The sequence below is a fragment of the Dasypus novemcinctus genome, chromosome 12 (assembly GCF_030445035.2).
Source record: "Dasypus novemcinctus isolate mDasNov1 chromosome 12, mDasNov1.1.hap2, whole genome shotgun sequence".
NCBI classification, from domain to species: domain Eukaryota; kingdom Metazoa; phylum Chordata; class Mammalia; order Cingulata; family Dasypodidae; genus Dasypus; species Dasypus novemcinctus.
In genome coordinates, this window is record NC_080684.1 from 86,788,804 (window position 1) to 86,801,074 (window position 12,271).

The following is a 12,271-nucleotide window of genomic DNA, read 5'->3' on the forward strand; positions in this document are numbered from 1 at the left end:
GGCCTTGTTGTATCTAAGCTTCTACCTCAAATATAAACCCTTTATAAAGCCAACAGATTTCTGGTACTTTGCATCAGCATCCCTTTGGCTGACTAATATCTTTAGGAGGTCTTTAAGAAAAAACATCAAACAAATAGCTGCAAGAAGCAGAGCACTTGAGGTTTGCTGGCAGAAGATCTTAAAGTCTGCCATATGAAAGGCTCTCCCACATCATACGGCCTTCTCACTGCTCACGCATGAGCTGTAGTATTCTGTCTGAGTGGAGACCAAGAGTATAGCCTGTGAAGGCTTTTGGACAGCAGCAGCCTCTAATCAAAGAATACTTTCTTGTGAACTCTGAGGAAATTCTGTAAGTATTTCTTCAGTGTCCCCAGAAGATAATATGTATAGGTCATTATACGGACATCTCCCTCATGCCTCCTTTCAAGCAAGTATTTAGAATCAACTTGAGTCAACCAAGGGTTCCTATTCCTAATCCTGCAAAAGAGAACTGGGCTTTTGGAAGCATCTCCCCTAGCCTAACAATGCCTTGTGCTTCAAAATAGGCCAGAGGGTGGAACGAACACTTTTCCTAGAGGTAAGAGACTGACTTTGGTTTGGATCCGTCCAATAAGGTAAATCACCAAATCTGTGTCTCGCATTTCTCATTTGTCCAATAAAACAATAACCCTTACCCATCAAGACTGGGATAGAGACAAACTGAGGGAATTTACACAATTTCATTTTGAAAAGTTAAATATACTAGACAAACATAAGACATTCTTCTTATTACTATTACTAATATTGCTACATAGCTGTTGCTAGTAACAACAGGTTTCATCAGCTGCCCCCAAGGAGTAGAAATGAATGTATAATTAATTGGGCTGTTCAGATACCTGACCCTTTGCAACAGACTCTTAAACTGATCCTAGAAGAGAATAAATAAGTGCAATAACTAATATGTATATGGTGCTTACGATGTGCCAGGCAGAATTCTAAGTTAATATATTCTAATATATTAACTAAATTAATCCTCACATCAACTCTATGAGGTAGGTCCAATTAAGGAAGAAAGAGGGCAAGTAACTTGTTCAAGGTCACATACCAAATAAGTTGCAGAGCTGGGACTCAAACCTGGGATACCTGGCAATAAAGCTCTTGGTCTCAAAGCTTTCACTCTCTTGCTTTTCTTAATTCTCCATCATGGAGGAGATAGTCTTGAAGGGTATTGACATGTCAGGAATATGCAAATTATTTTCTAATTTTGCCCAGAAACCATCACTTTCTTAGTGGGACTTTGTTTGCCCAGGCTGGTCCTCTTGGGCACATTTAAAGCGTAGTAGCAAGCATTTGGGATTGATATAAAAATGTTTTGCTTTTCTTTAACAATATCTGTGGCCTATTACTTTACTGGTTCTAATGAGTCCAAGGTCATGAGGTCAAATCCCATATGTGCTTATTAGTTTCAAAGAAAAAAGCCTTTCCTCAGTCAGTGACTGTACCCCTAACTTTGACCAGCTATTACACAAATGCATAGCTGGTGGTCTAAGGGGTAACAAGCAAGGGAATGCAAATGGTTCAGCTCAGACCCAGACCCACTCAAAACAATACTTCTGATGGATGAATGTGTCTCTGTCCTAAATTTTGCACTCTCTTCTTTAATTCCAGGAAAGACAGCATCAGTAAGTTGGGAAAGGCTTTTGGTCAAGGTTTAGAAGTCTATTGATTCTTATTCATGCCCTCCAATTTAATAAAAGCCAGCTATAAACTGACCTACTAGACTGTCCTCACGTCCAAGAGAGGGAAAAATGTGTGGATGGCTACTGTCAGCTGGTCCGTCCCAGCAAAGAAAAATGGCGGTCTGTTTTCATGAGGCTTGTGTTCCATTGGGCAGTTTACCTGAGCTTCTCTTCTATCCCTAAGGGGTTGGAATCCAGCTTGAAATGAAACAAAACAAAGAAGCTGGCTCCTGTTTCTTTAAGTGGGTGGAATTTCCTATCTTTGGGAACTAACAGAAACTGTGCAAAGAAGATAAAGGAGACTAAATGTTCCTCTGTCACTACTTAAGTCCAAGGTTCTCCTTTCTTGAATAGTACCAAATTCTTGTTCATTACAACCCAGAGTAGAGTCTGTTAAAGTTAGAAGAGATCTTTCACTTTAACAAAATCCCTTCGTTTTACAGACAAGGACATTTCAACTCAGGAAGTTTAAATGTCTGCCACAGTCAGACAGCTAATGAATGACAGGTCCGGGAGCAATTTTCTGAGCACTGTATTTCAAAAGAAAGAAGCTTGAGTTAATTAATAACCTCCATCTAGGAAGGTTGTTTCAATCAATATCAATGGAGGTTAATTGCAAAGTTTCACTTAAACACTATAAAAAACAGTATATTTTAACACATGAAGAATGCCATTCTTTTATTTAGATCTGTTCCTAATAACTACGTATTGGAAGTATTTTTTACAAACGCTATAAATCTGGAATAGCTCAAAGGGTATCCAACTTTCTTTTCTAATTGATTTACTTCTTTTTCTCAGACCTCTGAGGTAAAGTATATACAGTTTATTTAAGGGACTGTTTATAGACTCTTAAAACTAAAAAGGACCCCAGAAACTCTCTTTCTTTTGGTTTCTCTTAATTAAAACCATCCAAGTGGGTTGGTTGTCCATCAGTTTTTAAGTAGCTCCAAGGAGGAAAATTCTGCAAGTCCATAAAAGCATGTTAAAACAGTTAATCACCATGTCTTTCAAAAATTATATCTATAGCAAGCTTTACTTGTCCTATTTCACTTGAAGCCTTTTTCCTCTTGCTCTGTTCCTTACAAAACAAGATTATAAGAAACCACCATCTAAAAAGTCTCCATAAATCTGGTCAGAAAATAGCTAGATCTTTCCCAGTGCGATTTTATGTCCATTATGCCACCATTTTTTCTCGTAGGACTGTGAGAACACAAGGCTGGCTGATATACTCTATTAGTATGATGCATAGGGAAGAATCAGTAATTAGCTCTTCATTGGAACTTTCATTTCATAAATGTCTGGGGAAGCTGCATTAATTATAGATGAACTGTTCCACTTAAGTCGGGAAGATGCTCATGAAACGGATAATATAGAAGGATGCTGCCACTGTGGTCTAGTGGAACTTGGCTTGTAGGAAAGTATGAGCTCAGGCACAGAACTGGATCGATCAACACAAAATAAGCATTACATAAACTTTTATTGAGAACAGTACCATCTCTAAGAAGGTTAACAATCTCTTCATGTTAAATATTACAGATAGGAAAAAAAAGATAGTTTTGGAGGCAATTTTATTTTGGATGTTTGAATTTCAAACTAAGATCAGAAACTGCTTTCCACTATTTAAAAAAATCCACACTTACTCCCAAAATGGATTTGTAGCAGCTTAAAATAAAAGGTATGGCCACAATAACCTTAAAAAATAAGGGCCAAAAAATCCCCCAAAGGACAAAAAAACAAGAGTCAGGTAATAGGAAATTGATGTGGGGAAGACTGCTTTCTTCTGAAAAGTATTTTAAAGCTGTTTAAGGCTTAGAACTGACTTCTCCACCCAGTAAATCTCAGGGGAAAAGAGGAAACTCAATAAAATTTGTTGACAACAGTTAATTCCTGTAAGAGTAACTGTCTCAGACACAAAGCAGACCATCAATTTAGTCAATTTAGCTTGGGGATGACCAGAATGCAGCTTCGAAGTCATTGTTAGTATGTATTATATTAGTTGAAAAAGTAGAAAAAAAGAGTTTTCATCAAATAACTGGGAAATCCTGATGTGAAAATTGTCCAAAAAAGGAGACATAATTCTTGATGGTTCTTATCACTAAGATTCCAAACAAGTAATTAAGTCCAACTAAATTAGATTCCATGGGATTCCATTGGAATCCATTGGAGTCCTTTCCATTCCATTCCATTCCATTCCATTCCATTCCATTCCATTCCATTCCATTCCATTCCATTCCATTCCACTCCATTTCAGTGTATTCCAACCCATTCTTTCAGTTCAAAACTCAAATGTGGACTGCAGGTATATCAGCCAGGCTCTGGACTCAATATGGGACTCAACTGTGAAAACTATGGTCTTTGATATCAAGAAGTCCATTGAGAGGACATAATTCTTGGGAGGTTAGGATCTGATAAGGCAGGTGATTCCAAAAATGGGACAAAATATTCAGGAAGATAATAAAGGACTATAATCTATTCTCTTATGATAATATTTACGTGCATGTTTTTACTTTTCAACTAGACTGAGTTCCTTAAGGACAAGCTCGATCTCTCATGTATCTCAAAAATGCCTAGAATAGTGATTCCACTTAGCGGATGCTCCACAAACATTTTGGACTAGAAAATTCAAAGGGGCAAGCTTTTCTTGAATAAAGAGAATTTTCCAGTTGACTAGAAAGTTAGAAAGAATACTTTTGTGCAAGAAGATCTGTATCAGAGAAATGATTACCATAAACCAAGGAACTCTATAAGGCAGAGCATATGAACCATATATTTTCAATGGCAATGCTGACAACAATAATACACAATTCTCTAAGATTGACAAGACCACTTTCTATCCAAAATCATATTCTAAACCTCATGAGTTGCCATATATAAACTTATCCTTTCAAGATGTTACAGTAGATTTAAAATATTTGTTAAAAATGGATCATTGTAGAAATGGAATAAGAAACCTTTTATTGCCTTGAACTTGGTTTCCATCATAGTTATCCAATACCCCCAAGTGTCTTTTTTGAACATATATAAGTACCATAAAATTACTTTAGAACCAATTCATTCCATTCTTATTTTTTTTAAAAATCATCTAATGCAAACATCACAGGCATAAAAAGATCTACTTTCCATACATGGTGCATTGAAATCCTGGAGCATATCATGCTGAACATCACAATTCAACCTGGCACATAACAGAGGATGCTTGCAGGTTTGGCAATTATCTGGTGGACTAGATCAAAAGAAATGGCACAAATTGATTATCAAGGCAAAAAAAAAATCCTCTTGTGCATAATAAGTGAGAACCACTTATTCATTGTTTTTTAATGTGGATCAGTAGCAGCAAATCATAGAATAATTATAACCCAGGTTTGGGTGATGTTACTTTTTCGTGTTTGCCTTCTGCAGGTTGCTTTAAAAGTGAATTAGAGATGTATTCACCAAGTGCAATGAATGTCCCATGATAATGGAGGAGGTTGCTGTTATGGGAGGAGTGGGGTGAGGGGAGTGGGGGGTGAATGGGGTCCTCATATTTTTTGAATGTAACATTAAAAACAAAAGACAAAAAAAAGTGCATCAAGTCTGCTGTTTTATAAAAGCACCCACCCGATGAACTCATTCATATGAATTGTAACAGAAAACTGGATAGAATTGCTTTATTGCCAGAAAAACAAATGAATCCACTCAATTAAAGCATTGGCTGGAAGCAGAGAGTGGAAATTTGCCCATCGGAATGGAAGAGAGCACGTCTGATTCTCTGTCACTAGTCATTTAAAGGCTGTTTGTTGCCAAATTCATGATGAGTAGAGATCACCAGACTTCTTACCAGCCTTCCCTTCCCACCCCCTCTTCCTCAGACTTCTGTGCACTGGTGCCTAGTGTTAGCCTCCCCCCCCTCAATACACACAAATACACACACACACACACACGCCTAAAGAGAGGTTGACATCTGGGAAGAAGATGAGAGATACTTGAAGCCTGTGAGTCATCCCAGGAGCTATTCAAAGCTTAGTGGGTAACTGAGGTAAGCTGTCTACACTTGAGTGATATGAACTTTTAAGAATGATTCATGCTCACTGGGGGCCTGATTGTCAGTTTCCTGGAACTTTCATAAAAATTCCAAAGAATTATATAGAATGAGCATATGGCTTTAAATCTTTCATGCATTTGAGGCAGATTCTTTAGGTGATCAGTTCCCTTGGGTAAATTGACATTTGTTTGTGTTTATTATTTGTAAGTATTGCTTTACTGTCTACTGTTTACTGGCTGTCTACTTTTTAATCAGTGGAGACTCACTTCTGGGCTAAGTGACCCTGGACGTGTCAAAGACCCTTTTCCAAATGCCAATATCACTGGAGAGTCCCAGAGAAGAGCTATGTCAAAGGAAAGCAATAACAAAAAAAAAATATCAAGGTCAATTTCCATAGAGGGCACATTAGTACAGCATTTCAGTTTCAATTTAGAGAGAGTCTATGTATTTGCAAAAGTGCCTTTGAGCGAAGTTCACCTTCTGTCTATTTCTTATAGCATGGAGACATCTGGGATGTGCCCCTTCATGTTTTTTTCTGAGTCCACATGGCTGGAGTCCTTCCGATCTAACTCCAAATTACAGAGCACTTGAAACAGGCTTACGTGTTTCCATATGTTTTGAGACCACGCATAGGTCTCGAAAACAAAAACTCAATACCCAAGGGACATTTTGTCCATTCTTTCATCAGGACAGGAATAGTGAGGGTAGACCATAATAGTGGAAGAAAGGCTCAGCGGGAAGTAAGTTAGGAGGAAAATGCCATTCTACATCTGCAGAACCTGCCAAAGGCCCACTGAAACACTATGCTTACTTTAAGGTGAGGACTCTCAGAGGCCCAAGGTGGCTGCCAGCCACAGGCAGTCATTTAGTTATTCACACACACACTCCACAGAGCCAGGTACTTCAGACTTTAGGAGCACAGTGTGAGGGACAGCTACTTACTGAAATAGAAGCCCCTGTCTCCACACACGAACTGAAGAGCGTCCACTAACTCAGCCCCACAAAGCGTCTCAGGTCCAGCTGTGGCAGAGCTGGTGAAGGTGAGCAGGCACAGGGCCAGGTAGAAGAGATGCGAGGAGGACATGATGTGCATCTTCACCTGTCGAAGAAATAGAAAAGGGTCGTGTTTCCTCCTTGGTGCTTGCAAGGCAAATAGGGGTGGGCCAGGGATTGCATTTCCCTCCAGTAATCCATTATTGCTTTTAATCAGAATGACCCTACACAGAAGTACCACAAAGTGCATGAGAGGTTGCTGGGTGTCGTGAACTGAGCGTATCTGGACATCACACAATCTGTGTTTGCATCCTCTTGCTGCTATGGAACTTTGGAGAAATTCTCCCTGAATTTCAGCTACTTTTGGGGGAGGAAAGGGGTTATACTTTCTTTAGGGGTTCCTGATGTGGTTAAATGGGATAAAATATCTGGAAGCATTTCCTACATAAATGAAAGATGCTGTTCTTATACTGAGGATTCCATGACTCTGAAATCCTGGGAAGTCTCCTGAATTGTCATTCAATACAGATTTCCAGCCAAGTATGTTTTATTCATTTAAATTCTCTAAAAATTGGCCATTAATGGGTGGCATATGCATTCATTATTGGCCAGAATGTTAAATTAACCAGAACATCATTCCTCAGCTACTGATTAAAGAGAATTTACAGTGACCAAAAAACAGACTTGCAAAAATACTATGAATTTTTATAAATATATTTCCCCCACTCACTGAGAGAGAGAGAGAGAGAGAGAGAGAGAGAGAGATGGTTGAGTAAGAGAGATTAACTTTTTACATGGGGAATATCAGCAGTTAACACAACTTGAGTGAAAGAGAAAAAAAAAAACAGGAAAAAGATGAGGATTTAAGAATAAAATTGGCTCATCTTAAGTAGATGCTACTCCTTCTGTATTTAAAGCCCCAGGTATCTAGTCCAATAAATATCAAATCAACATAGGTGTAGCAAGTGTCTCTCATGCACAGGGCACTGGGCTCAAGGCCATTTTTTTTTTAGTCACAGGAATTCTGACTTCATCTCTTGGAGGGACTTCTGTGTCACTGTATTCATTTTATAGCAAAATATATTGAGGGACCCCTGTTTAGGATGACTTAGCCAATGGTAGACAGCCAAATTGCAGCCTTGCCAGAAGCAGGATTCCTGTGGCTCAAGTCTTCACTCTAAGTAGTAGAAACAACACTAAGGTGGTTATTAAGTTTTCCATATTGCTGCTTGTGGCACAAAGATGTGGTTTCTTCCAGGAAGCCTCCCAAGGTGAGTAGCTTTGCTTCTCTTGGATGCATCTACTGTCAGTGACTTTGGAAGAACCACTGACAGGAGAGTAGGTCAGGGACCTCCTTAGAAGGGTCACAGAGTTATGCTGGACACCATAGTTATGAAAAGAGGTCTTTTTTCAGCACCATAATAGTGGCAGAACTAAACCCCATCGCTCTTAAAGAAGCAGATTCAGTAATTTATTTTCTGACCACCTGCCTTGCACTCTGTGACCTCTTAATTTAATGGCTCTACATCAGTGGCAAAACTTGTCTGATCACTTTAATTAAGATTTCCATATTTGTGGCCAAATCTTTGGCCCAGCAATTGGAGGAACACCCAAACCCCTGACTCTTGTTCACACAACAAAAATATTTAGTTAATACTTGTAAAACAATTGAAGACAAAAAGTGCTCTCTATTTGCAAATCATCATATAATGGGCATGAAATAGAAGAAGAGATGAAAGCTCAACTGAACATTTCTTCCATTTTCTAACTAGGACCTCTGCCTGGAGACCCTCCACCCCCACACAGCCAAAGCCACTGGGACTGCTAGAAACAAGTTATCCTCCGGACCCCACCTTAGTTATAAAAGAAGTGGTGGGTTTTTCCCCTTTCAATATTTTCAGTGGAAACCTCAACAAATCCAGCCAGCTCGGCTCACTTGTCCTTTCCAAATAAGCAAACCCATAGTTGATCTTATGGGACATAACCCCACACCCTAGGAATTGGCCACTTCTAGAACGCATGTTGTTTTACCAATCCTATTTCTCCATCCCTCCCTTATTCTTTGAGTTTATAATAATGCTAAAGGTCAAGCACCTGCCACGTAGATGCCCTCAAGTTCTTCATTTCTCATAAATTCAGGGGATGGGAAAATCACTTAGCTTATAGCCTCGGTGAATTGAGAGCTTCATTAGATGCCAAAACTATGTTTTTAGTAGTTGTTTCTGGTCTTACGCATTTAAGGTCCAAAAATACACATAAATCTCTAGCATTTAAGAACTTAAGAATTTTTTCACAGATTTTTTCCTGAGTTTTGTTGTCAGTTAAATATCAGCACTTTAGTTATAGGAAAAGACAGAACCTCTATTGCATTTTCAGTTCAGGGAACAGTCCAGTCCACCCACAGAGAAGGGGAGAATTTATCACATTATGTTCCCAAGGAGGAAAACAATAATGTATTTGCTTAAGAGTTAAAAGTTTGAAACAAGTGGCCCCATATGTTCATCATTGCCTTGGCCTTTTATTTTTCCAAACACAAAAGAAACAGAGAGAAAGGCAAGATGATTGTGAGAAAGGAAGAAGCAGAATGAGAAAAGAAAAAAGTTCAGAGCATGCATTCTCAAAAACTATTCACAAATCCAAAATTTAAAAGACCTTTCTTTTTATCTTAAAATAAATGGAATATCAATTGATTCCAGATGGCTGGGCTACAATAAAAATGCCCCGTAAAAAATTTGAGGGCAGTAGTCATAAGAAAATACTCACTGTAGGTGTAACCATTTTTGTTTGTTCCAGGTCTTTTACAGCAGGTCAGGGTGGATATTATGAGGCTGATGTGAGTAGAAAACTGAGGACTTAAAAACATGTGCTGCTCTGTGGGTGGGGTTTGTGAAAGCATCTAGTTACTTTTGGACACCCAGGTAGGTACGCTGTGAGCCTGGGTAAACTGCCTTTTGTCCATTCAAACAATGAACAAATTGCACAGCTGGGATTTGAGTCAATCTTCTTGTCCCAATCAAGCCACCAATTTTCATTGTGTGTCTATTGTAGCAGACTGTGAGAGTAACCCAAAAGCCAGTCCTCTTACTTGTGCTCTTCCACTCTGACTCCTGCACTTGGAAATACCTTGAGATTCACAGTAAAATCAGCCTGTGCGTTCTGCCTCCAGGCAGAACACCTTTACTCAGTGAATTAAGTTCCAAAGACCACGCAGCTCCCTCAAACTATTTCCTGCTTCAAGTACAGGAAAAAGTAACTTATTGCTAGCTCCACTTCTGAAAAGTTTAATACACCCAAAATAAAAAGTTCATTTGGAAACATTTTACAACCGTGTAATTAGCACAGAGATAACACTCCATAGCCTCTTTGATGATCCTCTAACTAGGAAGGAAAAAACCCAACTGCCAGACAACATAGTATGTATGTGTATTGCTTTCATTTTCTTTAAAGCAAAGAACAGACGTGTGCCTTAGAATCTCAAGGACAGCAGAATCAGGTGCCTGACAAAGAAGTGTCCTTAACTCCAAGCCACTTAGCCAAGAAAAGTCCTAGTGGTGTAGTATTTGCAAGTGCGAATGAATGCAGCATTAAGTGGCAGGGACATTTTATGAATTGAGCCCTCAGGCAATTGCAGCAGCGGGAGCTAGTGACAATGGCTTAAAAGTGCTTGCAAATTGAAAAAAGTACAAGTCTTCAAAGATATAATTTTGCTGAGAATGGAAACTTGAGCTAGGGCCAGTGATTGGAAAGGAGAAGTCAGTGCATTGAAAACGGCCGCCAAATTTACCTAAAGAGATTTTACAGAACTGAGCATAAAATCAGAGTTTTACAACACGAAACCCCTAGTCAAAACTTTGCCGGTGAAAGTCCTCTTCAAAAGACAGTAGTTGGATAGGCAGCTGCTAGAAAGTTTCCACTTTGCAAATACAGTATGCATTTGTTTAAATTAGATGAATATGCAAGGTCAGCAAGAGTTGTCAAGGAGTTCTTATTTCAGAAGAGCAAATTAAACTTCACTCTAACTTTGACTCTCTGGGCATAACAGAGAGTTCCCGGACCTTAGCTCTAAAGATCATATTTAAAAGCCTTAACATCATCTAAAATGTAACTCTTCATATGTGGCATGCCTCGTAAATAAAGTCCTGACAAGTCACACACGCATACACGCGCGTGCACACACACACGAACATAGTCATAAAAATAAAACATCTGCACCTGCACAAAAGAAAAAGCTCCAAAAGTTCATATTCATGTTTTATAGCTGTTAACCATAGACAGGATTTAAAGGAATATTCTCTAATGATATCACTGAAGCCCTGTAGAAGTGGAGGATTTAGCATAAGTACCTTGCATTAGTTTCTACACATACAGATATCTGTGTAAATGCATCCATCTCCCGGAGCTATTTTTTCAGATCCCACAGAATTGCATATTCAGCAATTTATAAATAACTCCCAGTTCCCAAACAATGAAAATTCTAAAGCAAATAACATTTCTAGGCAGAAGCAAACAGTGCACAATTTAAATAAAATTCCCCGATGACTTCAAAGAGTAAGAAATATTTACCTTCAAGAAATCACAAAAGCAGCACTTAAATAATTGGGTTGGAAGACTGCTGATTTTTCCCATTGCTTCTCAAGTGCAAAGTCTGGAAATGAATTGGTTAGCAGGAATAATGAGGTAAAAAGAAATCCAGAGAGATGGGAGATGTTGAGAGCAATGTCACATTTCAATTTTGAGGACTTTATTCCATTGCGCAGGCTCTATCTGCTCTGAATTTAGCAGTGACAGTGAGATTTAGCAAACAGAAGAGGGATTTAGAGAAAATCCTCACATTTATCTACAAAACACAGACACTGTAGACAGGAAACAGCTGGGGGAACATTTGCCTTCTCTCTCTCTCCCTCTTCTGGCAAAGTTATCGAGTAAGGACTTTTTTGGGCATGGTGACAAATAACATCATACCTTTGCATTTTAAAACTAGAGCACAGAAGCATTTTTTTTCCCTTAAAAAAAAATGTGTGTTAGTGACAGGGTTAGCAGATATTTAAATACTTACACTGCTATAGAAAAGAAGGATCTTTTCTCCGATTAACTTTCAACTGGGCATGAAGACATACACATCTGCTAATACACCTTAATAGTATTAAAGGCATATACATGGGGGAGGGGCAAATACTTTTATATTCCAGAGCCAAGGCAAAATTAAAAACAAAAACAAAGAAAAGACCAACTCAAGCAAACCCTCTGATTTTAACCCTGAAATGACTGGGGTAAACTGGGTTGGCAGACAGTGCTGAGGGTGACCTGGGTCCCAGCTGCCAAGCGAGGGGAATGATCTCATTTCCTAGAACCTATGAAGGGGGCAGGCAGTATTGCAATTGGCTCCCTTTAGGCCACTCTCATGCTTTTTGCCTGCGGCTAGGCAAAGACTTTGCTGAGCCATAAAGCCAACTGAAAAAATAAAAATCTTTTTCTTCCTTCCTCTACTAGCTTGCCTATCACTTCCCTGGGGGAGGGCACCTAAGGAGCAAATTCTTTT

General features: G+C 38.9%; 1 protein-coding gene across 7 annotated transcripts in view; it reads right to left on the reverse strand.

Annotated features, from left to right (window-relative positions):
- Positions 1–11,912, reverse strand: part of IGF1 (insulin like growth factor 1) — a 75,981-nt gene extending 64,069 nt beyond the window's left edge. For 3 of the 7 annotated variants that reach the window (XM_004446811.4, XM_012521523.4, XM_058308636.2), the window contains exons 1-2: positions 9,496–9,619; positions 6,682–6,838 (exon numbers count right to left, since the gene is read on the reverse strand). In XM_004446811.4, the coding sequence (XP_004446868.1) occupies positions 6,682–6,838; positions 9,496–9,510 (172 nt within the window). In that variant the 5' untranslated portion in view covers positions 9,511–9,619. Of the gene's footprint in view, positions 1–6,681; positions 6,839–9,495; positions 9,620–11,295; positions 11,641–11,788 lie in introns of those variants that run through there. The other 4 variants (XM_004446810.5, XM_004446809.5, XM_058308635.2 and 1 more) reach the window with 4 other exon arrangements.
- Between the last annotated feature and the right edge of the window lie 359 nt (positions 11,913–12,271).